The following is a 25,974-nucleotide window of genomic DNA, read 5'->3' on the forward strand; positions in this document are numbered from 1 at the left end:
AACTGATATAATACTTAAAAAAATGCTATGTAGTTTTTCCTTTTGATTGTATTGCAAGCCTGTAATGAACAAATGTGGAAGTTCCAGAAGGTCATATGCTGCCCTCTGGTGGGCAGACAGTGCACCTTCTTAGTCACCCAGATTTACAGAGCACACACACTGAGGATTAATGACAGCTGATCACCAAATTAAAGAACGTTCAAAGCTCATAGCTGATGAATTATATTCAGAATCAGTAATAAGTATTATATGAAAGTATATCAAATATGAACTTGCTGACAAAGGTACCCAAAGCATGAGGCGCTACATAAGAAAGAACTGAAGTGTCCTTAGGACGAAAAAGTTGCAGATAAATGTGCTCACTTAGGTTGAGCATGTTTGATTTTAAAGTGATGACAGGTCTTTATATCTCTTACTCTCATCAGAAGTTTAGTGCTACTCTGCTTTTCCTCAGGAGGGATTTGGCCAGCGTGCCTGGTAATTAAATAATTCTGATTACTTTGTGTTTGTTTGTCTGCCCAAACCTTTGAACCGAGGCATTGTCTTGTCGTTGTTATTACTGTTGCCATGATCCAGAACTAAATAGCAATATAGCTTCCCCATAATCAGTTTGTGTTATTATAATCTTCATTTCCTTATGTCTGTCGATTGAATCGCTGCCTAAATCATACGCAGCCGCATATTTGCATAACTGCAACTCATCCTTAAACCCTTTGACAAGGACTGACTCTCGCATGCCTGACAATGAGCCGATAGGGAGCAGTGTGTGTTAACATATTCACGTAGCTTCCAAAAAAACCTTCACAGAACACACAAACACACACATGAAATTATTGTGAAATCAGACACTTTTTAACAGCTTTATTAGCTTCGAGGTTTATTGGAAAATAGAAAAAAATAGTCTGCAAAAGAAATCAGCAGTTACAAAAGACAACTTATAATATTTCCGTGTACATCAGTCCCTTTTTTTTCTTACAATCAGGCCTTTATTGTTCCACTCTGATGGCCCAGTTAATGTGCATGTTGACAAGTATGAGAGCTCATCAGGGTTGTTCTTTGGTGTGCAGCAGAAAACAGAGTGAAATGTTTGAGGTTCATTGTCCCAGGGTGTAGCTTTGTGAATCCGCAGTCGTGACTGTAAGGGGGAGAGGGGTTGGAGGAATATGGTGGGGGTGGGGGATGCTGCTGAGATGGAAGATTTGGGCTCCTCAGGCGTCAGGACACTCACCTGTAACGCATATTAGAAAGGCTGGTGAGCGAAGGTCTGCCTCGCTCACAGAATCACTTACATTGTTGATACTGTTAACTTACCATTCTTGGGCAGCATAACAATGTTCTCAGCGAGGACACCAGTCTCCAAAGAGAACTGCGTGAACTTCTCCTGCAGGACAGCGCTGGTGTCGGGAGTGCGACCTACAATAAAAAAATGACGGCGCTCTTCAAGAATGAGCAAATCCTGGAGTGCATTCCTAGAAAGCTGCTCTTATTTTGGTAAGACAAACTCACTGTAAAGCTTGTTGAGGACCTCGGACACCCCATTCTTTGTCTTGATGGTGTGGACCACAGCATACTCATCGTAAACGACGTCAACAATGCGCATGTCGTTGTCATTGTTCCAATCTGGCGGGTAACAGAAATCCTGTTAAATCTAAGTATTTAAATAGATGTCAGATTTTGGGACGGTGTTAAAGGCATCTCTACTCACTTTGGCTGTGGAAGGTGAAGCGTCCAGGAGTGTCTGTTTTCTTAGCCAGGTGAGTCATTCTCCAGCAGGAGCCATCAGCACTTATATGGGGGGGAAAAATGACCAGTTTATTAGATATCCTCCCTAAAAAAGACAATCATTGCCATTTAATTTATTTTATTTTATTTTAATTTGAAAGCACGATTATACTCACTTCAGGTTGGAGTAAGAGAGGTCCAGATCTCCTACATCAGTAGGTTGTAAGAAAGCAGTCCCCATTTTCATGGTTGCTTTGTGGTTCACAAACCACTGAGCATTTGTAGCAAAGCCAACCATGTACCACTTGCCCGCCACCTGTAAGAAAGAGCAAACACTGTTTAAAAAGAGGTTATCTAAACCCCAACTGCATTACTGCTTCTCCTCTGTTTTCTAAAAGTGAGGGGTTGTTTTTGTCTGTGCAACAACCCAAAGACAGACGCAAATAACTTCTTTCTTCCTTTTTAAACGTGTTTTTGTTACCTTCTCCAGGCTGAAGTCTTTTACGGGCATGACATCTGCACATGCAGCCAGCACGCACACCAGGGCGGCCAGCATCCTCAGCAGTGGGCTCTTCATGGCTTCTTCTGTCTGAGCTTCAGCAGCAAGGAGTGATCAGGAGCGTCAAGGCGGTGTGATGGGACGGAGCAAGTGGAGGCTTCTTATATTTGCTGCAGGGTACTGCCCTACCCCCATTCTGTCTCCTCCCCGCTCCCCCTCCCCACAATCCTGCTGCTCGCTACACCATTACAAAAAACCCTCTGGCAAATCACGGCTGTTACACAACTGGCACGTGTGAATGGAGCTGGGACACAGGGGTTGGAGGGACGGGGTTGTGGGGGAGAGGGGTGTGCGTGTCGCATAATAGAGGTCTTTTAAGACACCCCCAATTTCCTTTAAACATTAGTGTCCAGGCATGCCTGGCCTATCAAAATGTCACATGTATAAAATCAGTGTGTTTTCCATTTTTCTGGATATGATAAACCATTGGCATCCAGTATTTCCTGCATGGTCAGGGATTTTTAAGAACTTCAAGGTGAAAAAAATAAAAATCATTCTTATAAATAACTTTGCCAGTGTTGCATACAGTGGCTTGATTGTTCCTTGCAGCCTCTGAGCACTGACTCACATCGTTGTACTGGTTTCTTTCTTTCTTTCTTACTTACTTTTTCCAGTGTTAATTGTTTCATAAAACCTTTGGTGCATGCAGAATGTGGGTGAGAACCTCTGAGTTTTGTAACTACCAGGGAGTTGTAACATGCACTGTTGACGTGTTTAACTTTAAATATTGCAATTATGTTCGAACAAATCCCCCGTAGACTTTGTTTCTGTGTATTGTATCATTTGCCTGTTACATAAAGTGCTGATTAGCTGTGAATTCTTTATTTTTGCTGACAAGTACCGATGACTTATCAAACCTCTCCTCTGTTATGAGACCAGACGAGCACAGACTTGTAATCAGCTGGTTATGAAACACTCACACATCCACACAAACAGGGACACACACACAGAGAGAGAGAGGTGCTGGTTGGAGCGAGGGGAAGTGGTAAGAGGCACTTTCGGTGAGTTTTGTAACCAGCCTTGTGACATCTGGGCCTTATTATCTCCATTCCTGGCCTCCTCATCCAATTTTTGTATCCTCACGCACAAAACAAAAACACGCATTCACCTCTCAATGGTAAATCTTGGGATTAAAAAACACATGTTGACACTTGCATCTCACCACAGGATTAGCAAACAGCAAATAAGGACAATTAAAAGCATTCAACAACAGCTTGATTTGACTCTTATGTCCTTTTATTCAATGTGTGGCTGAGGACATTTAATGTTAGGGCCCTAATTCAGTCTTTGGTAAATTCAAAAGCGTTGCTCTCCATTGTCCCTCAGCTCCGCCTCTTCAGCATGTGGGAACACAATCTGTTAAACAAGGAATGCCAGGTTAAATTACAGAGAAACCGTGCTGATGTTTTTCAGCAGGCAGTGGAAGTTAGATAACGTGTTGACAATGTTTTAAAAACTGACTGCAGGAGCACAGCCTGCAGGAACAAAAGTCAGCACTGTTTCTGAGAAGGTCTGGCTCACTTTTCTTTTTCTTTTTTTTCCCCCAAGTGATACATGATGCCATTTTTAAAAAAAACTGTCATACTGTTATTCAACAGTGGGTCTCCCACTTAGAAATACTCTGTGATATCTTCCTACTTATAGCTGTCAAATCTTTTTTCTACAAAATATGCAGGTTGATCAAAAAGTGCATTTTGACTCAGTTTCGAATGGTCACTTCACCACATAGGTTGGTCAAAACTAGTAGAATCACATGACATGTACCATTTTACCCACATGTTTGATACCATGCTCTAGCCATGATTATAACTTGCTTTGACCAGCTACATGTCCCACATGGTGAGAAGAATCTTTATGCTTCTGTTAATCTACATTATGGTGATATTTTGCCATTTAACCCATTTGTCTCATAAAATAAAAGCGCTCTGAGCAAAAACAAGATTTTGACTTTAGAGTATGCAAAACTGATTTAGTTGAGCTCGAATGTGTGTTTTAGCATTGAAAATGTCACATCTGTCTGCTGTACTTAAGAAATTATGAGGGATCAAAAATGTCAAACTCAGTTTCAGGTTGCATGACCTCATTAAATTTCTCAAAGTTACTGTACACAAAAAATCACGTGATTCTGAGGAGGTCAGTAGGGAGGCACTCACCGAGTTCTGCCCCAGTGAGCAAGTACTGTTATCACATGGTGATTTTAGCTTTCACAACATTTTTCAAGCTATTCAAATCAAATCACACTGCAGGAAACTAGTCGAGAGCTTTAGCCTAAACTAAATGTACACTGTTGCTGTGCTTCAGCATTTAATACATTTAAACTGTTCATTTATTTCAATTAAACATTGTACGTATTAACATTTAAGTTACTGCCCAAAGGGGATCTGAATTATTCTCCTCATTTTGTTTTGCACACTGGTTATTGCCTTTGGCTTAATTAAATTTTTTAAGTCAACAACTTGTATTTTTCATAACATACTGCTTAGCTTAGATAATACATAGAAAACTATAAAGAACATATTAACCAGGTACTGCAAAGAGATCGAGACGAGAGTGTTTTTTTTCCTCCAGTAATATGTGAGGAAAAAGTGCCGTGAGCCACAGTCACAGCGCAAAGCTGCAGCTCATTTGGGGTGCCACTAATTCTTGTTTGCAGTTCTTTATGTAAAGCATGTTGTTAAGAAAAAATCTGCATAAATACAATTTGTTAATATTATTTATTATATTCCACTGAATCGCTGAAGCTTCTTACACTATATGGGAAAAAATGCTAGGAAATAAATCATGAGAGCTTTGCTAGGGAAATGCAATGCAATTACTCGTGGATGTACTTGTCAGCACTAGGCCTGCATACTAAACCAGTAAGTAAAAACCTGAAAAATAATATGAGTTTGGCTCAGTGGCATTTCACACGTTTATCTTGTTTCTGTCTGGCCATTTTGTTTGTGACAAATTTAAACATTATCACCCTTTCTTTTGGGGGGATCGGTTTTATGTACACTTAAGTTAATACTTTAAAAAAAATGTTTAAAAAGAAAAAACAGCATGTAACTTACTGATCACATGATCTCGATCCACATCACCGCAGTGACCTGGAAAGCAAAAATACATTCACATGCCATTATTTAGACCTCTGGGGAGGTTACTATATAGGAACATATGACTGGTAGTAGTGTGACTTACTCTGACCAGTCATTTACTACATGTGTAGTGTGTTGTTGTGTTATTTTTTGCAATGCACTGTGTTCAGAAAATATTTGGATTGTGTTCTCAAATGTAGCACGGTATATTATTTTGGTTAATTTAGCTATCAGAGATCCAGAGCTTGTCTAGCTATGCAGTCATCATGTGTTTCAAAATGCCAGCTTACATGAAATAAGATTGCTATTAGTATTCTGTATGATAAGCGTAAAATTAGCCATACTGTAGGTGGGGAAGGGGAAGTGGTAGGCCCGCTGCAAATTCTGTTTTGCAGCAAGCTCTTCAAACTTGGTTAGCAGCGGCTCTGGCAGATTGTCCACAGACTTCCCTGCGAACACAGCACAACACATAAAGCCCTTTAACATATTTACCAAAATAATAAAGCATCAATAGTGCTGTGCTGTTCAATATAAAGTACCTAAAAAAGAGAAGAAGGAACCTACCATAGAGTTTCATTGTGATCTTGCCCTGTTTCTGGTAGTACATGATGGCATAGGAATTGTAGTCTGTATCCCCAATCACTATCTCAATATTCTGCTCAGGGTGAGATCCTGGTATAAAGAGAACAGAGAGCAAAGTACATAAAGGATCCTGCTTTATTCTGGGGCACTAAGAAGAAAAACTGACCTTTCAGTGTCAGTCTTCCTGGGACTGACGTTAGATGATAGACTTGTAATATCTCCCAACACTGGTGATTACTGAAGAGAAGAGAAGAGAAGAGAAGAGAAGAGAAGAGAAGAGAAGAGAAGAGAAGAGAAGAGAAGAGAAGAGAAGAGAAGAGAAGAGAAGAGAAGAGAAGAGAAGTCTCAGACTTTGTACTTTTCAGACAGTGCATGACAAATTAATCAATAAAACTTGTTTTTTCTCTGTTGAGGCCAGAAAGGTTTCATAGCACTCATACAACAACAAAAGCTTTCACAGAATGTTCTCCAAAAACAACACAAGCCACATTTTTTCCATTTAGATGGGAAATTATACTTCTAGGTCAGTTTGGCCAAAAAATAGTTAGCAGAAAAGCTGACGGATTTAACTGTTCTACCTCATTCTTCCTGCTTTTGAAGATGCATAAATAATATTAAACACATGGCAAAGAATAATATCAGTAAGAATGGAATGAGGGATTCAAGACATTGGCACCCTCTGCTGCCAAAAAAATAGAAAGAAAGCAAAAAACATACTGAAGAATGAGCAACATGTGCAGCTGTACTCACTGCCTTGTTTTGGTGCTAACAGACAGCGTTTCATTAGAGGTAGCGGTACGAGTAATGGTGATTACTGTTGGCTCCACCTTGGTCCCGTGATTTATCAGGTAAGAGCATTTGGAGGCAGTATTAAGCAGGTACCATGTTCCCAGCATCTAGGACACATGCAATCAGAGAAAGGAAAAAACAAGATTTCAAAATATCTCAAAATCAATATTTTTGTCTAATTCATCCCATCCCGCTGAAATCAAAATTCCAGAAATGTTCCACTGTCAAAACAAAAACTATAACATTTCTTTTAAATGTCATGCTCTATCACATTCATATCCGTTCACCTGCACAGAAAAATTCCCTCATTGCCTCAAACACAATATTGACACAATTATGCAAGTTTGCCTGCATCATCAGCCCCCACAGTAATCGATAAAAATCAAAGCTTTCACGGTGATCGAAAGTTTGAAGAATAAAGGCTTCTCAGAACTGGCCTTTGACATGTTCAAGTCTCTGAATACTTTACTTCGAGTCCACATAGAATATAAGAACAAAAACATGTTGGATTATTCTTAGACCAGTGAGACAGGGAGCTTTTTTTGTATGTCTCATGATCTAATCAAAGCAGTAAAATCATTTTCTGGCCATTTTCTTATGTTTATATTGACTCATCCACCATTAAGTTACTTTCACATAGTTTCCACAGATTCTTCTGCAGTCCTTTTTGTATATCATACTGTGACACAGTACAACAATCAAAAAAACTGCAGTCTGCAACTGCCTGGAAACAGTCGGTCTCTGGGCAGTGCAGCTTTTTCATGAATCTCACTGTCTTCAGCTGAAGGTTAAAAAGATCAGTTTAACTAAAAAAAAAAAGAAAAAGATCAAGTACTGCTGATGTCATTTGGTACTATATAAATTGAATTGAATTGAGCAGCCAGGGCCCAGTGCAGCAGTAGTGAAAAAATTCAGCTTCTTTATCTTGTTTCTTACCCTTTCTATGTCTATGTCTTGTTCGGGTTGGGTCAGGTCAATAGGTGTGATCTTTGGCTTCTTGGGAGGTCGTCTTTGGGGTCGGGGTCGACTCTTAGCTCCACCTACAGCCTCAGCAGAATCCCAGAGGTGCACGCACATCAACATCACCACTGCAAGTATGCAACGCCATAGTCCAGCCATTGTATCGCTGACAGGTAAGAATCTGTGTTCTTGTTCTACGCCCCCCTTTTAATTTTCTTTTTTCTAAATTCTTGTTTTTGTTTTATAGGTTTTCTGTCCACCCTGCTCTGTTTCTCCCTTCAGCTGTTCTCTTTCTGCTTTACTCAACTTGCAACACATATACCCAGAAGATATGGATCAACAAACAGAGTCCCAGAGACAAACAGTGTGAAACGGAGGATGGCATGCTGAGTTAAATATTAACTTCATGGTAGAGATGAGGCCATACTAAAGTGTTGTGGTGTGCACTTCTGAACAACAGGAGGCAGCAATAAATTACCGGCAAACATCGGGGGTCATCGCAGCACAGCGCCGGATTCAGACGTGCATTTATTGAAAAAAAAAGGATCGGTCATGTTTGCATGATTCCTATCAAAGACTTCAGCTGGATATGTACACACAACTCCAGATTACAAACCAAAAACACAGCAATGTTTTTGCAATCCTGCAGAACAACAAGTCAACCCACATGGAAATATGCTAAACATTACAATGCTGTTAAAAACACATATGTTCCAAGTGGCTCATATGAGAAGACCTTCATTCAGATGACAGTTAAGGGAAATTACTTAACAAACATTAGTAAACAGTAAAAACACCAGTGACCAGGAGGGAACACAAAAAAGATTATTGGAGCAGAAAAATTATTTACTGTGTGTCCTGTAGTCCTGTCCTGTGTAGACATCTCTCCAGTCCATATATCCATTAACATATGCAATATAAAACTGGGTTCAATTCACTTCCAGTTTAACCCACAGTTCATGCCACTGCACCTCACATAGCTTTTCACTTTAAAAAAACAACACAAAAAACAGAAGGGAAGTTCTTTAAACTGGTCCTGTTTTTTTTTTTAATGTTTTGATTAAGTCCATCAGTTTCACTCATCCTCATCAGGTTTGTTGTTTTCTCTGGTTTTAAATGTGAGGGCAACACTGTTGATGCAGAAGCGCTGTCCTGTTGGGTCTGGTCCATCATCAAACACGTGGCCAAGGTGGGCATCGCACTGTGTGACACAGACACACAAACACAAAAAAGTCAGAACTACACAAGTCTGGTTTGGTTTGTGCACATTTTTTACTTTAATCTCTGCTTTATAGCACAAACAACAGCAAGTATCACAGCTAAACTGACCGAAACCTTGGCTTCTTTTGGTTCCTGAGCACAACTCACATTTTTACAAAGGACTTCTGTCCCAGGGCTGCCCAGGCTGTTGTCAGGGCGCCGAATGATGGAGGTGTGGCTTTCATCACCCTCCCATGTCCCGTGAGCCTCATTGAATGCTGGCCAGCCTGTCCCGGAGTCGTACTTAGCCTCGGAGCTATGAAGAAAGGAAGGAATAGTTTAGTAAACACCTGCTGATTTTTTTTAAAAAAATGAGCAAACAGCAAAATCCTCTTATACCAGTAAGCCCTAATTTTTTCAGGTTTAATAAAAGATTATGGTCCAGTCCAGACAATGTGCATACCCCTTTATTGGTTAGATGTATTACCTGAAGAGTGGAGCATCACAGCAGACACAGTGATACATCCCCACTTCAAAATGGTTCAGGTAGATCCCACTAAAGGGCTGAGAACATCCACAAATACACACACACACACCAGATCACAATGTAAGGAGCAGAAATACAGCTCATTTTACTACCTGTGTGTTCTTCAGCACCCTGGTTTTGTAAGTGCAATACAATGACTTGTCCTTAGTCCTGTTATAACAAGCTGAAATATCTCTGCGTTTCATTTTTCGGGCTGTATTTCACTCATAACGTAGTAAAAGTGTGTCGTTGTGATACTGTGCAGATCAAAGTCCACCTGAGAATGTGTTGCTGTTGACGAGATAATGTATGTCACTCTGAGAAAGTAAGATAAGTGCTGGCATGCTTATCTGCACATGTAAACCTCCACTTATTAATTCTGAACACAAAGCTTCTTTGGCATTAGGTTACATAATAATTATACTGTTTTTTGTTTTGCTTTTTTTTATACACTGGACTCACCTCCTCAGTTCCTTTCTCTCTGGTGACTACATACTGCTCTGGGGTCAGTTTTTTATGCCAGTCTGTAGTCTCACTGTAACGTGTGAGGGACTGCAGGCCTGCACAGAGCAAAGGTCAGACATTTTAGATATGCATGTTTAAACCACATTTTTTTTTGTGACAGTGGATCATTAAAACCAGCTATGTGGAAGAGTTTCCTGTAATTCCTGCATTTTCTTATCTGATCACATTACCATTAATAATACAGACTCTGAACAATTTGGAGGAAACCTGAGAAAATGAGGCTGCTTGGAAATATATTCTTAAAGAATAACTAAGACTAAAGTATAAACAACCTGATCTCAGATAATTTCCACTTAACTTTTGAAATATGCTTTCAAACAGAGATGTAGAAGCTCTAATAGTAAACATCCGTGCATGATGGTGCAGGTGCAGGGAGCTGTAGCTCAAGTACAGCGCTGATATAAATCAGAAGTTCGCTCACGGTACCTTGAGATGTGGACACGGGACGGATTATTCCGGGGATCCTCCTCGGTAACTCTGCAGCTCTGGCTGTGGCGTGTTGAGAGGCAACAGCGACAATCCGGCGGACGAAACGAGACATGTTTGCTCCAGTGGAGTCAAGTGCGACTAAAGTCAAGTGCAGCTTTCAGTGGAGTCAAGCGAACTTGTCCCATCGAGATTTTTCACGCCGCGGCGAGTTTGGGCTGGTCCTCGCCCGGCTTATCCGGGCTGTTAGCGGGGTTACACGGTCACAAAACACAACTGAAGCTACAAAGGTCAAAGTGGATGGAGTTCATATTTTATTGCCAGCACTGTGCAAATAGCGCAGTAAGCGCTGCTGAATGGGAGTCTGCATATTAATGGATTAAAAAAAAACAATTAAAAATCTAATCTAATCTAGATTTTAGATCATTTAATTTTAGATTTTCTATTTTAGATTTTTTTAAGACTGATACCGACATATTTGTTGATTTAAAAATATGACATTCAAATAGGTAAGCCATATTTTTTTTAGTTCTTTTAGAGACATGAAACATGAAAAGATTTCTCTAGCATTTTTTATTTATTGTTATTTATTTAGGCTGCTCCTGTATGCTCTGCTTTAGTTAATAGCTAATATTGGCTATTTGCCAGTCTATTACACAAATATACACATGTATATAAAATCTCCAGCTCATCCCCTGAGAGGTGGTATGAATGGGATCCTCAGGCTCGGGTCCACTTAAGGGGACTTTGAGGGTTCTGCGCAATATCGTGGTTGCTCCTGGGACTGCACTCTTCAGCACCAAGACCTCTGATGTTGTGCTTGGAATCTGTTGGAGCTACTCTTCCGGTTTGGGGATTACAACTCTTAGTGTTTCCATTTCCATTGTGACTACTTTAGCTTTTTCCTTCCACATCTGCTCCAGTTGTTCCTTCAGCCTTAGTTTGTGAAGTCAGTTGTGCCATTTCTTCCTAGAATTGGTGTCCGCTGGGATTGCCACATCTACTATCTGCTGTTCACAACCATCTTTGCTGATGTCTATTTGAATACTAATTGGTATTATTATTACTGTTACTTAATGCAAAAATCTAATGAGTTATCAGATGGTAGCTACTCAGCACATTTATACATGATCAAAACAACCTGCTGAAGTTCAAATTGAGCATAAAAAAGAAGAAAGAAAAGAAGAAATGTGATTTAAGTGCCTAAATCTGGCCCTAGTTGTTGGTGCCAGATGGGCTGGTATGAGTATTTCAGAAACTGCTGATCTACTGGGATTTTCCCCCACAACCATCTCTAGTGTTTACAGACAACAGCACAAACAAAGAAAATATCCAGTGTGCAGCTGTTCTCTGGGTGAAAATGCTTTATGATGCCAGAGGTCAGAGGAGAATGACCAGACTGCTTCAAGCTGATAGGAAGGTAACAGTAACTCAAATACCCACTCATACAGCCAAGGCATGCAGAAGAGCATCTCTGAATACAAAACACTTCAGACCCTGGAGCAGATGAGATACAGGAGCAGATGGCCAGACCAGTTGCCATGTCTCTCAGCTAAGAACAGGAATGTACGTCTACAGTTCACACAGGCTCACCAAAATTGGACAACATAAGATTGGAAAACGATGCCTGGTCTGGTGAGTATAAATTTCTACTATAAAATCTTTCTGGCAGGTTCAAAAACATGAAAGCATGGATCCAAAGCTCCAGGCTGGTGATGGTGGCATGAAGCTGTAAGAGATATTTTCAATTCTCTAACAACTACAGCTTGCACATTGGCAAAAACACTGCTTCACCATGTTGAACCCATGCTAAAGTACAAAGGTTGAATCACTGTGTTTAACAGAGAAACACCACAATAGACAAGATTTTGCTTTGCTTATGCATATGTAGAAAAATAGTCAACTGATGATGTGGGTAATAATTTATTATATGATTACTCGGGTCCGCCATGCACACATCATGTACACATAAACACACATTACATATAAATCGATTGATGCACATCAGACAAAATATCATGTCAAAGCGTTACCTTCTGGGGTATTTAAACAGTACAGTACCGGTTATATAGTTTGATACTGGACTGCAGCAGGGCTATTGACTGGAAATAGGTTTCCAGGTTGGTGCATAAGGTCTACTATGTAGCGGCAGGGCTGTGAAGAGTGCAGCTTGTTGGAGGAATTTCTACTGAAAAGGAGAACCTCATTCCAAGCACGGTTGTAGTCTCCCCTAACAAGTGTGCAACTCAGTCCAATGCAATCAGCCAGTGACTAAAAGAGGAGACGGAAGAATGTCAGACTGAGAAATAGGCTGGGCAACAAATATTATGGAGAAGACCTTAAAGAGACAGAGCTTAAATTGGGATGTCAAAACATGTTGGTCAGGAATAAAAAAACATTAGGAAAGATGACGAACATAGCCGCTCATGCTAATGCTACCACACGGGTAAAGAATCTGTACCTTGAACAGGAGTGCCCTGTGATAGTAGATTCCCTTTTTGATGAAACCAATGGGAATAACATTAGACTGAAGTTGAATCTTCAGCTCACTGAGGTGCAGAATCCAAGAAAACCCGTGCATCTTTTCCATCTCCACTGATCCCCCCATGGCTTCGCTCACCAGCCTGAAAATAAGACCAAACCCAACCAAAAAAAATGCAGAAACCTTTAAAATAAAGTCTTTGTTTTCCATCCTGATCTCTCGGGGTATTGTTTTTCTATGTGTTAGCAGAGTGTCTGCATTGCATACCACTGCTGTCATTCTTAGTCAGCTCTCCTGACATTTTAAGAGTTGGTGTGCAAATGTCCTTTTAATGTGTTTCCATGACTCCAGAGATTTGTTTTAAACAATCGCTGCTGATAAGTTACTTCACTCTCTCTTTGCATGCCAGTAATTGCATAAATACGTTACCTGGCTAAGGCTTCACACTGCTCTTTTTCATCATTCAGTGGAAAGATGTACTCTTTGGCAATTTTTATTAGAATCTGCAATGAGACATCCTCCATCATTCCCCCTGGTTTCTCTACAGGAGACTCAGGCTGGACATTATCTTTCTGTTTTTCTTCCTTCTTCTTCCTGAAGAAACACAGTAAATTAGAAAAGAAATCTGAGTCAGACCTTAAAATAAGAAAGAAAATTACTACTTAATATTCCACCTTTGTGAACTCTATCACTCATTTCAAATCATGTGATCAATGTTAGTGGCGCTGCTTTATGCTCATCCTTCATATTAACAAGCACACTCTTTTTAGTGTCTAAAGATCTCCTTTATGTTATCTGACTTTATATACAATAATGAAGAGAGCATATCATTACAAGATTTAATCATTATCACTATGGGGCATGATTTTTAATAACATATTTTAAAATCAAGATCTTTCAATACTTTTTAAATGTCAATGTTTTGGCACTATATCCTGTTTAGCATGCGTCAGAGAGATTGTTCTCATCTCCAAAGTGTTTAGACAGTTTATAAAAAGGTATATGAATACAGCACATGCATGCATTTGAACAAATATAAACTTTAGTAATATCAATAATAATAATAGAGTACATGTGGCCATAATCTTTCTGTTCCTCTTCCTTCTTCTTCCTGTACAGAGAGAGAGTGAATTAGAAAAGAATTCTGTCGGTGTCTTACAAGGAAAGAAAATCACTACTTAAAATTCCACCTTTATGACCTCTATTAATTCATTTCACATTTCGTGATCAATTTTAGTGGTGCTGCTTTATGTTCAGCCTCCACATTAATAAGCACACTCACTTTGGTGTCTTACGGTCTCCTTTAATTCTGCTTTCTGACTCTGATGGCTTGCTCTGTGTTTCTTCTAGCACATCTACTGTCGCCCTGCAACCAAAGGACATCAACAAAATGGTTTATATGGACACAGAGCACTGTATTTTATAAATCTTTGCAAATATATCATGGAAGCATTACTCTTTATGGCTGTTTTTCTGCCAAGGCTACAGGGAAACTTGGGCTTCATGGACATTGCCAAGAACTAAATCAGGTTTTGCTTGGGGATATAATATTTATTTCAATCAATAACTTGCAAATCAATTTATAACTTGTATGAAATTATTTTTTTCTAGATTTTTGTTTGATATTCTGCCTCTCTCCATGATTTTTTTTTAGCATGCAGCATTTATGTAGCTACATTTTCATGTATAAAAATGTAGCATCATTTAATATTGTCTTGAAATGTCATTATTTTTGGCACAACTTCCCATTTAGCATGTGTCAAAAAGAGTGTCAAAGTATAATAATCATAATAATAACAATAATAATAATCATAGCTGTGGCCAAAAAGGGTTTGGACAAAAAAGATTTTTGTCTGCAGAACCTCTGATGTTAGTGGCATTACTTGTTGTACTACTTAGCAAACACACTCACTTTGGTGTTTTACGCTCTCCTCTGACTCTGCCGTCTGACTCTGATGGCTTGTTCTGTGTCTCTTCTGGCACATCTACTGTCTCCCTACCAACAAAAAACATCAGTTAATTGGTTTATAGGAACACAGAAGAATAAGTAAGAAAATGAATTCAATCGTGAGGCCTTTTGCTTTGAAGATTTGGCTCATGCAAAAGCTATGGATGAGACCAGGAATCAATTACATAACAGACTGCTTAAGAATGCCTGAAGTGTTGCGTGTAAATTCATGCTGGTGGAATGGGGGTCTGGGAGGTGTGAAGGGGTGAACAGAGGTACCCTGAGGGGGTACTGCTCTCTTTTCCAAAGTTAATTCATGAAAATGCTGAAAGCATTAAACAGTGCATGCATATACAACCTTAAACATCTAAGATGTGTTTTTTCATTGCGTGCATGCTTTATGTGGCTCAGTGAACAATACGCTCAGTGAAGTGTATTGTGTGTGTCTTTGTGCTTTTGCACATTTGTGATTTTGGGTGCAAGCTTAGAAGTCCATTATTTGAATCACAAGAAGCCCTCTGAGTGTGTTGCCACCCTAAAAAAGGGCTTGCGTACCCTGCCACACTAATTATGCTACAGGCATAGTGGGGGAGAATGGGAGGAGGCAAGGGAACGAAGGAAGAATAGAGCACAGGATTGGAGCAGAGAAGGGGAGGGTGATTGTAATCTAACAGCCACAATAAATTTTCTGAGCAAACAACATGTTGTGACTTCTAGTGCAGGAACCTAATGGTCCCAGTCAATTTCTGTGATTGTTCTGGTTAATTTACTTTTATTACCAGGTGGGAGGAGTCAGCTGTAACTGTTTAGAGGGCTATTACATACAATATACCTTCCATTTGTCCTCAAAACATCTATCTAAACTAAAAAAAATGTAATAATAAAGCATGCTTCTTTAAAACAATTGGTGTCTTTTAAGCACAAGCATTAAAAGAATGTAGTTTATATTTCTCCCCTTAAACTATCAAAACATACTCTAATATTAGATTCATACTCTGGCAATACTGTTGCTTTGTTGACAAAAATAATGGCTCGCCGCTGGTTAACCGGTTGCTTGGACAGTTCCTCTAAAGTCAGCATCCTCTGACCAGGGCGAGCCTGAGGGAAAACACAAGAGTTGCAATTTAATTATTATGTGAAAAGTCATGTTGCATTCTTGTGAAAGACTGCCAATAACAAAAAAAACAACAACCAACTAATGCTATGTTAATAAGATTGCATTAAAAAGTTCTTGAAAGGACTTCTGACAACATACCTTTCCAGCATCGTAGAAGCCGCCGGTGATGATGTCAGTGGAGGCCAAAGAACTTGTCAGGCTGTACTTAAAAGACAAGTTGGAGTTAAGTAGGCTGTTCACAGCCAACTCACTAAAACTGTTCCTACGAGTCTTTGACTGGTTGATTTCCTGAAGTATTTCCAGGGCTCTGAGACACAGATAGAAACAACAAGCGCAGACCAAAAGAAAGAAAGAAAGCAAAATATTCTGTCATTACTAATAAATATAAAAATGAACAAATGAACAAAGGCACATGTAGTCCCATCTAATATTGTTTTGCACTGCCATCTGTTGGTTATTTAGGGGATCACATTAAGCAATATCTATGAAGATATTGTATTTATTTTACTCGCCAGTCATTTATTTGGTGACACATCAGTCATGCTCTAATGACAGTGTTATCTATCACGTCTTACCCAAATTTGCACATTTCCACAGCAGTTGGCTCATCACTGGCACAGACATTCACTGCCAAGCATGCACTGTGCAGCACCTCCTTGGAGTGAGACCGCAGTAGATCGACCAGAAGCTGAAGACCTCCAACTCTGACTAGCTTGGGTTGAGTTTTAGTTATTTAGTGAAAGAATTTCAAATGTAGTATCACAAAGTGAAACCAAATGCTGTTTACAATAACCCTGCTGTCTTGAGTAAAGTTTACAGCAATGATTAAAAACAATGATCATTATTTATTATTACCGAACATGAGAACAAGCCAGCATTCTGAGGTCACATAAACACCAACCTCTGCCCTAGCTTCTTCATCACTGGCCAGCACTGCCAGGCAATGTGCAGTGTTTACCAGGACTTGTGTAACTGTAGATTTCAAGGGTTCCAACAGAGCCTGTATGGCTCCATGTGACAAGATGCTACAGCGGATGATCTCATGTTCTGCCATGTTGCAAAGTGTGGCAGCAGAATTGGCCACTATCTTTGGACAGCTTTGATACAGTTGCTGGACGAGGAGCTTGTCGCCACCTTCCTCATACACTTCACTGGAAAATACAATAAACAGGGAGGGAGGTTTAATGAAAAGTTAGACGGCTGACAGTTACTGTAGTTTTACAAATTTATACGTTGTTAAAGCATATTATTTCCAAGCATACAATGTGTGGGTTCGGGGGTTCGAAGGAGACTTGTCTGGAAAAAAATGTATAAGACAAGAGTGGAGAAGAGAATGGAAAAGAAGTAAAGAGATTCCGTGTCTCATTTTTATGAAAAAAGGGGAGGACAGCATTCTAGTCCAGAGTAGAACACACACCTTTAAATCCCTGAACTCATTCAGATTTTATGTATTTTATGTAGCTAATAATGGGAAAACAACTAAAAGGGTCTAGAAGTTTACAAAAATAATCATATTTGGATGCTTTATGCTGGACATAAAAGACAAAAACAGGCACTTATGTGCATGCATTATGGGAATTTTCAAAACTTCTTCCTTTTCTGAGAGATGTTTGGGATTATATGGGCCAAGGGTTGAAGTGTGATTTGCCCAGGTCACCAATACTTTGTCTTCTTGGGGACAGGGGTGTCCCAGCACACCTGAATGATTGATATGAACCAGACAGTGTGTACTGGATGTCTGACAAATAAATATTACCCAGTAACTTATTATACAAATTGTCTCGTATGCCTCATTCTGTGTCTTTAAACTGCCTTGTTCGTTGTAGATGTTTTTATACATAATTCCATAAATTTTGAATTGTTAAAAAAAGTGCATATTTCTGTACAAAAACAATGAGGTATAGGTAAGACATCAAAGTCCCCCGTCACTCACAAGGCATCTGACGCGCTGTTATGAGTGAGGTTGGAGAGGGCCTGGGTTGCCGCCTCTCTCAGTGCCAAACTCTCCCTGCTCAGCAGTTGAACCAGGACACTGATACAACCTGAAACACAAAGGAATCCAACTCAATTACACTTTGTTGTGCTGACTGCACCTAATCTCAGGGTGGCTCGGTGAAGATGTACGTGCCAAGTTCTCTGAAGCGTTCTTTGCTGTTTACGTGGAAGCTCAAGGCGGCCACAGCCTGACAGGCAGACGTTATCACACCAGTGTTCTCCAAGGACAGAAGCTCAACCAGAACCGTCTCCACATCCTGCTCGTGAAGCACTTTGCAGCTCTCAGCTAAACACACAGGCATGCACCCGCATACACACACGCATAACAGAATAAATGAAAAGGAGTAAATTATGTGGGAAAGTTGAAAGAAATCTGTTGTCTCTAATTGCCTTCTGTGCTTACAGCTCTGAGCCACCCTGGTGATGCATTTAATAACACCTGACCGGATTTCAGGCACACTGGGAGTGAGGACAAATTCCATCAACTTGGTCAGTCCTCCACTCTTGTGAATGAGTTGGACACTTTCACTGTCACTCAAGCAGTTAGCCAGGACATGCAAGGCCTCAGCATGTAGGTCACTGAAGTTCTGTGAGAAATAAAAAGATAGGTCCAGAGGACACAGATTTTAAAGGATTCTCTATTATTTTATTCTTATTAACACAAACCAACAGAATGAAGACATATGTTACCTAAACCATATACCTACCACATTATTCAGGATACCCATAAGCTTCTCAAATCCCTGCTTGTCCCTGAAGGTTTTGTTTGCATCTCTGTCAGTAGTGACATGTTGCAACGTCTTTAAAGCCAAATGCTGAATGACAGGGAATTCCGAATTTAAGAGCTGCAGAAGTGGAGGGATCCCACCTAATTCGTGTACGACCAGGCGGCTTTTGTAGTCCTTCATGGGGACAAAACAGCAGAGGTTGCAAAAGGTTCACAAAAATGTTGAAAGCATTTTTTTCAACAATCCTAGGAGCAAATTTGAAGCTGTTTTCACTCATGAAATCTGTAAATGTTGGGAGAAATAGGTCAGGACTTTGTGAAGTTGCTCTTTCTCACACGTAGCGCACAGCAGGAAACAGTTCGCATTAACTGCATTCTCATTACTAAGAAATACTTTAGGTTTGGCAGCAGTGCTGCCTTAGTAGAGCAGGAGGGAGGCAGAACACAGTGTGACCACTGACACCAGAGTTATTACCTGCGCTATTATCACATAGATGAAACTGGACATAATAAATACTTTCCCTTGCAGAGCTGACAAGTTAAACACATTCTACAGCATTAAACATCTGCACTGTCACATGTACCTCTGTCACGTTATATCTAGAAAAGTTCAGGGGTTCAGTAAATACGTGAAGACAACTGTATTGTCTTTTAGGACTATTAAACATCACGTTAATTTTTCACAGTGAAAATCCTTATAATTTTTACATAAAATAAAATCCCAAAGCCTGATGACTTTGGGTCACCTGTACTAGGTTGGAGATGGTCTCTAGTGAATTCTTCTTGACATCTGGGTCAGAACTAGACAGCAGCTGAATTAGAGTTGGCAGCCCCTTGTTGTCAAAGATCTGGGCCTTACAGAGGAAATCCTCTGACAGAGAAGCCAGGCACAGTGTTGCAAACTCGTGGACAACTGTATCATCTTGAACAAAAATGGAATTTGATCATATGACGAGAACCAGAAATAAATAAGGATTGATCACAGAAATACTGCCTATTGCCATAAGTAAACACATGTGCTCTATTTTGATTGTATGCAACTTATACAAAGTGACACTGTTTGCTTTAGTGATCCAAATATATCTTAATCTTGTAAAATCTATTACTCACCTTCGAGTGATAGTTTTTCAATAATTGATGGAATGGCATCTAATTTTTTCAACGCAGTCCTTACATCACCTTTCAGATTTAAACAAGAGACACTACTCAGTTACTCAGTAAGGCTAGCACCCTGCTCATTGTTAAATCAACAGAACAAGGAATCCAACATCTGGTAGATTAACAGATACAAATTCCTGACAAACACATAGATGGCCGGTAAACTAAAGGGTCATTTGTAGAATCAAGATTGTCGCATGAGCTTGTAAGCCACCAAGTCCACTGCAGTCGAATCTGCATCAATGACGTAACTGGTCTGACGCACCATTGGTGGCCATGATGCCCAAGGCCATGAAGGCATTGCGTCTGACCAGCTTGTTGTTGTGAGTAATGAGTTGGCAGAGAGGCGCTAATGCCCCAAGTCCCAGCAGAGAAACCTTGTTCTCATCTCCTAACAACAGGGGGAGACAGTGAACAGGAAAATTAGGCAGATGGTGATGAAGTGAATTGCAAATGTTGCAATTTCTGGATTAAACAAAATGCATATCAAAAAAATACACCATTACAAAACATCAGCCTGAAAGCTAAATTATCTGTACGGATTTTCTGCTATTCAGCTGCAAGGTTGCCCATAGAAATAAAAACAATAAATAATATGTGGAAGGGTTAGCGGTGGGTACCCTACCATACCTTTCTCTGCAAATGTCTGGATTGCTTCACACGCTTTGATTAAAATGTCCTCCTCTGGGGAGTTCAACAGCAGCACTACTGTTGCTGGGGCTTTGCTCTCAAGGGGTAGCGGCTCAAACTGTGAGAGTCAACAAGGAGAAGGAGTGTTTGCAAAAAAAAAATGTATAAAGTCAGGTCTGTCTTTTTGATTTTCATACTTCTAGGACAATAAGACAGGACATATCTCAATGCCCAGCATGTACCAACAGGCAACAACCTGAGAACATGTACATGCACATGATATCCTGATGCCGTTTTCAAACAATTTTGTGCCCAAGGCCTACTAAAGACCAAGCCACAATTTCAAAGTACATGTCTATTTTTATCATCAGAACATCAGAAAACTTCATCATCTGGAATGAAGTCAAAGACTTTTTTATTGTAGTGGCAGATGGACACACTTTTGAGCATGACATCTGTTTTTTTTTTTCCCTTTCAGTTTCACACTCCCTCTTTAGCTTTCTTCAGACTGTTAGTGTCAATTTATTCCTTCCAAGAAATTATCCACTGGGAAAGGGGATGTTTCACCATGCAAGAAACTGATCATTCTTACCTCCTCACAAATATATTCTTTACTATCAGTCAATGCTTTTGATGTGTCAATCAGAGCATTTGATATGTACTAATAAAGCAAATTCAAATTTCATTCATTAATTTTTGTGTAGTTAGAATAATCATGATTTGTTGACACAAATACCTGCTTGTATATCAGTCTTAATGACCTATGATGCCAAGCCCCAATGAATCAAGTTCCATAGTAGTAGTTCCAATCAGAGAGTTGTGCATGCTTTTTTATTGATATGTTCCCGGGATGTACAGTAGGCTGTGTGTGGACATGAATTAAACCTTGTCAAAGGTTCAAAAATGCATTAATTAGGTTTTGCCAACACCTAAAGAAACATTCGTCACTCACCGTTTCCTTGACTGGCGTTTCCCTCTCGTTCCTCGACTTCTTTCCCATATTATGGCCTAAGGAGGAGCAATATTGATGAGAGGCAGCGGTCCAATAATGGTTCAATGCGTTCAACTCTGTGAACCCATAAAGCTAGCTAGCTAGCTAGTTATGCTACTATGCCACTACTCAGTAGCACTGTCGACAGATTAAGCTTACAAAACAGGCATATGGCAAGCTCTCTAATTACTATCTCAAAAATGAACCACGACTTACTTTTTCTTTCCAAACTAAGAGGCAACTTCGAGGTTTTAAACCGACAACAATAACCTCACCGTACTGTGTTTTGGAAAAGGAGGTTGACGCAACGTTGCCAGGCAACGGGTGCCATGTGGAACTAAATAATGGTCTAAACAATCGTTATTTTAACCTGTTGCAAAAAGTTATGGCTCCTATTGTCTTAGCAGTTTACTTCGGAAACACTGACAATGCATTTATGTAATCGGGACTCGGAACAAAAATATATTCGGTGGTTATTTATCCAAGTAAAGTAAAAAGAAAAAAAAAACAGTATAGTCCAACAAGGAAATGCTAAGACACGCAAAAAAGGCAATGCTACTGACAGGTATTAGCTATGTTGTTTGTGTGTTTTTGAACATATCACACACACATTTACACAAACTGGTAGAATAAATCCTGGGTAACAACGAGGAGGGCACAAGTTTATGTTGAGTGAGCGTGAGGTCAGGTGAAGGGGTTGTGAATAATACCACTAAAATCATCATTGGGACATTGTAGCAAATGTGTCAGTAGCCATCAAAAAGTGCATGTAAAATGAGCTGGAGCTCAATGGATTGGGGTCTAAATCTTTAAAGGACAACAGAACAGTCTGGCAATTAGATGTATAAGTGTCTATTACATTATTTTATTTATTGAAAACACAACTTGCATGACCTATGGAGGGGTGAACCAGACAACTAAAGGTTCTGTGCTGTTTTCTAATGACACTGTGTAGTTTACTATTGAGAACTACTAAGATTTGGAAAGCTCCTCAGTTGTCCTTGAATCTGTTCATTGAATTACACTTAAGTTTGGAAGAAAGCACATTCCATCATTAAATTATCATAAATTATAAATAATTTGCATTCATTCACTAGAATAATTTAGAATTTAGTTTTACAGCCCTGCTTTGTCACATATTACAGGTTTAATACACACACACACACACACACACACACACACACACACACATATATATATATATATATATATCAAAACATATATTTTAATTCAATATAAATAGAGCTCAGTCAATATGAAAAGAAATGCGCTGCCGTGAAGGGTGAGCCATAAAACAAATGAGCTCTATATCGCATCAGCACATTGAAGCCTCCTGCTTTTACAGAGGCACTGACACAGCATTGTGCCAGTGGAAACAGCATAGTATGCACCAGAAGACCAAATGACCTCCAAAGACATTATCTCTGATGGTGTGGTATATATATATATATATATATATATATATATATATATATATATATATATATATATCGTATCTACAGCAAGCCAAAAGTAGGGATTGACTTGGATGGTGCACGTCTCTGCTAATCCATTACTATTAAAGAGGCTGCAAAAAACGGGGGTGGGTGAAGAAATCAGTCATGTAGGGCAGCCTGACTGAAAAAGTGTATAGTTTTCATTCAGTTATAACCTTTTTGTTGCTGACAAGAAGGGTAAATCCAAATGCCACATATAGACTAATATAGAAAAGCTCTTGAGCTATTAAAATACAACAGAAAGGTAACATGGGCCCGGTAGTGGAGGGCAGGAGTAGCAGCGAATCAGAGCAGGAGACACTGCAAAGCTCAGCCCGTCACCTCCCATCCGCCGAGCTGTCAGTTGCAGCGCACATGAACATCAACGCTGCGGGAGTGGACCAAACGTTGATATTCTTGTAACGTCGAAATATTTGCTCCTCAATGTTTTCATTTAAACCGGGCAAGGACATCGCAGGATACACGCCCTGTCATCTCTGTGGACTAAGTACAAACGCGTAGGAGGAGGGCTGAGCCGCTCGCTAGTCACCGAGCAGCTGGCTAATGGCAATAGTTAGCTTGCAGGCTACTGCTTGATAGCTGGTGAACGGAGTCCGCTTCTGCTTCTCGCCGTCATTTGGTTAGAGAAGGTCGGGGAGGCTCATGTTAGCTGGTAGTTCTAAGCGTCTAGCTACCCTTCAGCATCTCTAATGTGCTATTTTTTTAATATTTAAAAAAACAAGCTCGTGTTCTCTGGGTCATTTGCCACGGGGGCTTAACAATTGTTCATCCTCCGTACGTTTACTGTTTTTACGAAATTTAGCTTTGATGTTTGCTAGCTAACAAGCTATTCTCGGCTATGCTAACGCTACCTGGGTGAGACTTTACGTCGCAGGAGGTGCGGAGAGCTCCAGTCGAGAGTCAAGGAAGGAAGAGTGGTGACTTATGATGTGGGCAGGCGGAGAAGCGTATGACGGTTAAGTGAAGAAGAGCAAGCAGTATTAGGCTAAACGCTTCGTATTTCCTCACGTTAGTCTCTTTCGAGCTAGGGCCACAGCGACAGTCGAGCTCTGTGAGACTTTAGATGAAGAAAAGAATTGGGGCACCTTGGTTTGCTGGGCTGGCTAAATGAATAGTACTGACATTGCTGAACCGTGAGCTGGTGGCCGCTGTGCCAGCTTCAAGGGAAGATACGCTGTCGGGATTATCGCACAGTCTGCAATAAACCAGCCAGTTTTCTTAAAGATGGCTTCGGCGAGCAGCATTGCCGCATCCATTGCGAGCAAAACCAAGACCAAGAAAAAACACTTCGTTGCCCAAAAAGTGAAGCTCTTCCGTGCCAGCGACCCTCTGCTCAGCGTGCTCATGTGGGGAGTCAACCACTCGGTGAGTCAGACCGTCCACTGTCACTGTGATGATCTACGGTCATGTCTCCCTCGATCTTTTGATGTTCCACATTAAGGCTCACTTGCTGTCAGATATCAGCTTTTGTGTTACTGCAGCTGAGTAAAAATACGAGGTGACAGCTGTCCAGCGGTTCACTGAACTGTCACCGTAAATACAGGACTGGCTTCAATTAGCGCAATCCATTAGTAATGTTTGCTTTAGTGAGCTTTTTGTAGTTGCAATAGTAATGTCGTGGATCTTATTAGTCCGTGGTTTTGATGCATGCATGCGCGCGTGTGTTCGTGTGCGGTGAACTCTCTTTGGCTTCCTGTTGTGCACATGTAGGATAAGCTCCTAGGGCTCTATGTCATGAGAGAGCAGATCTTCCCATGCAAGACAGCTTATCTCTGCTGTCTTTCTCTTCCTTTGCTGAATAATTGCTGCACTTGGCCACTTCTCAGATGTTGGAAAAAGCACACAACTTGGCAGACAGAGCACATGCAAATATTTCTGGCACCAAACCACAAGTATTAAACCTGTAAGCGGTGTTTTGCAAAAAGATTTAGGCTACGAATAGATGATGCTTAACTGACCAAGGCAGGTAAGCTGTACTTCTGGCAGCTCCTTTTTTGTTACAGTTTTAGTATATAGCTTATCCTTGATTTTTGCCCATTTTTTTTTAAATCGTAATTATAGCAGAGTTATAACTGTAGGGCCAATCTTTTGGCACCAGACTGATTGAGGAGAACTGATTTCCAAGGTATAGCCAAATGAGCTGAGCAGCAGCATTCATATATTTATTAAGCACACACGTTTATTTTTATGTTAGTTATAGATTTTTTTAACAATGATGGCAGTAACTTTTATTCTTTGATTGTAACTGATGCTGTAATTTCTCACACTTTATTTTTCTCTGCCTGTTATTCATATATATAGTAATATAACAACAATAAGAATTTTGCATGGTAGCAAATTAATTAAGAATGAATGGAGTGTCTTCTAATGACATCTCTTTTCCTTTTGACAAATTAAAAAAAATATGTCAGGTTGAGGCAGGTTGAGGAGTATTTGGTGGATATTTGACATACTTGCAGCACTGTGGGCAGATTGAGGGGAAAGTCTTTATGAGAATGTGTTACAATTTAGTTTTTTACTCTGCAGCATTTGATTTTTGGAGTAGGGTTCAGGGTGGCAGTTTAGTGTGGATTACAGGACCTCAGAATAGTCTGGCATACATGATGCCAAGGCAGCTAAAGATCTGAAGCTTTCATTCTTTATCTAAGCTGTAGTCTGTAGCAGCTTTGGTTAGTGTTAAGCCTGAAGGCTCAAAGTAAGAAACACAAGAGTTTTACCTCTGTGAAGCTATGCACTACAAATTAGTCATTCTCTTTTTCAATGTCATTGAAGTGCCTACAAAAGATAAATGTATATAAATATATGCCATTTGTCCTCACTTTACTGGTTTTGCTTATCAGATATGATGTAAGCAATTGCATCAGCTAGATGGCCACCAAGCTCTTAAAACCCTTCAATAAAAATTTATGGTTATATCATGGATTTTTTATTTTTTTTTGTCACATCAGTAAATTTAGGAGAAAATCATTTGTGTATTTGTGTTTGTCCATGCATGTCAAAGCTAGGATTATATCATAATCATTTGTCTGATTTAGGTGTCTACTTTTGTGCTGTGTCACCTGTC

General features: G+C 39.9%; 5 protein-coding genes across 10 annotated transcripts in view; 1 reads left to right on the forward strand and 4 right to left on the reverse strand.

Annotated features, from left to right (window-relative positions):
- Positions 1–846: 846 nt before the first annotated feature.
- Positions 847–2,368, reverse strand: ptgdsb.1 (prostaglandin D2 synthase b, tandem duplicate 1). The gene is made up of 6 exons (XM_031750009.2): positions 2,204–2,368; positions 1,899–2,038; positions 1,706–1,785; positions 1,507–1,620; positions 1,312–1,413; positions 847–1,228 (listed from the first exon to the last, which is right to left on the reverse strand). The coding sequence occupies exons 1-6, from the start codon at positions 2,297–2,299 to the stop codon at positions 1,209–1,211; spliced, it is 552 nt and encodes a 183-aa protein (XP_031605869.1). The 5' UTR covers positions 2,300–2,368; the 3' UTR covers positions 847–1,208.
- A 1,127-nt stretch (positions 2,369–3,495) lies between these two features.
- c8g (complement component 8, gamma polypeptide) lies at positions 3,496–8,009 on the reverse strand. Its single transcript, XM_031750008.2, has 7 exons — positions 7,666–8,009; positions 6,691–6,836; positions 6,107–6,177; positions 5,923–6,030; positions 5,703–5,807; positions 5,335–5,370; positions 3,496–3,637 (listed from the first exon to the last, which is right to left on the reverse strand). Exons 1-7 carry the CDS (start codon positions 7,846–7,848, stop codon positions 3,618–3,620), a joined length of 669 nt encoding a protein of 222 aa, XP_031605868.1. The 5' UTR covers positions 7,849–8,009; the 3' UTR covers positions 3,496–3,617.
- Positions 8,010–8,178: 169 nt separating this feature from the next.
- msrb2 (methionine sulfoxide reductase B2) lies at positions 8,179–10,616 on the reverse strand. The gene is made up of 5 exons (XM_031750068.2): positions 10,367–10,616; positions 9,878–9,975; positions 9,377–9,453; positions 9,058–9,205; positions 8,179–8,890 (listed from the first exon to the last, which is right to left on the reverse strand). Exons 1-5 carry the CDS (start codon positions 10,479–10,481, stop codon positions 8,765–8,767), a joined length of 564 nt encoding a protein of 187 aa, XP_031605928.1. The 5' UTR covers positions 10,482–10,616; the 3' UTR covers positions 8,179–8,764.
- Positions 10,617–12,257: 1,641 nt separating this feature from the next.
- Positions 12,258–21,762, reverse strand: armc3 (armadillo repeat containing 3). 6 transcript variants are annotated; one of them, XM_031750111.2, is made up of 20 exons: positions 21,631–21,762; positions 21,376–21,431; positions 20,424–20,541; positions 20,059–20,184; positions 19,746–19,814; positions 19,388–19,557; positions 18,616–18,810; positions 18,312–18,495; positions 18,042–18,194; positions 17,847–17,955; positions 16,815–17,064; positions 16,489–16,625; positions 16,052–16,220; positions 15,791–15,894; positions 14,761–14,844; positions 14,131–14,214; positions 13,921–13,959; positions 13,278–13,442; positions 12,828–12,990; positions 12,258–12,637 (listed from the first exon to the last, which is right to left on the reverse strand). In XM_031750111.2, exons 2-20 carry the CDS (start codon positions 21,421–21,423, stop codon positions 12,431–12,433), a joined length of 2,574 nt encoding a protein of 857 aa, XP_031605971.1. In that variant the 5' UTR covers positions 21,424–21,431; positions 21,631–21,762; the 3' UTR covers positions 12,258–12,430. The 6 variants fall into 6 exon arrangements, with proteins under 6 accessions (XP_031605971.1, XP_031605970.1, XP_039472834.1 ...); XM_031750110.2 differs by having other exon boundaries at positions 19,382–19,557; positions 21,631–21,753; XM_039616900.1 differs by lacking the exon at positions 13,921–13,959 and having other exon boundaries at positions 19,382–19,557; positions 21,631–21,758.
- A 1,422-nt stretch (positions 21,763–23,184) lies between these two features.
- Positions 23,185–25,974, forward strand: part of pip4k2aa (phosphatidylinositol-5-phosphate 4-kinase, type II, alpha a) — a 29,553-nt gene continuing 26,763 nt past the window's right edge. The window contains exon 1 of the mRNA XM_031750007.2: positions 23,185–24,275. Within this exon, the coding sequence (XP_031605867.1) occupies positions 24,135–24,275 (141 nt within the window). The 5' untranslated portion in view covers positions 23,185–24,134. The remainder of the gene's footprint in view (positions 24,276–25,974) is intronic.

Source organism: Oreochromis aureus, linkage group 9 (genome assembly GCF_013358895.1).
Source record: "Oreochromis aureus strain Israel breed Guangdong linkage group 9, ZZ_aureus, whole genome shotgun sequence".
NCBI classification, from domain to species: domain Eukaryota; kingdom Metazoa; phylum Chordata; class Actinopteri; order Cichliformes; family Cichlidae; genus Oreochromis; species Oreochromis aureus.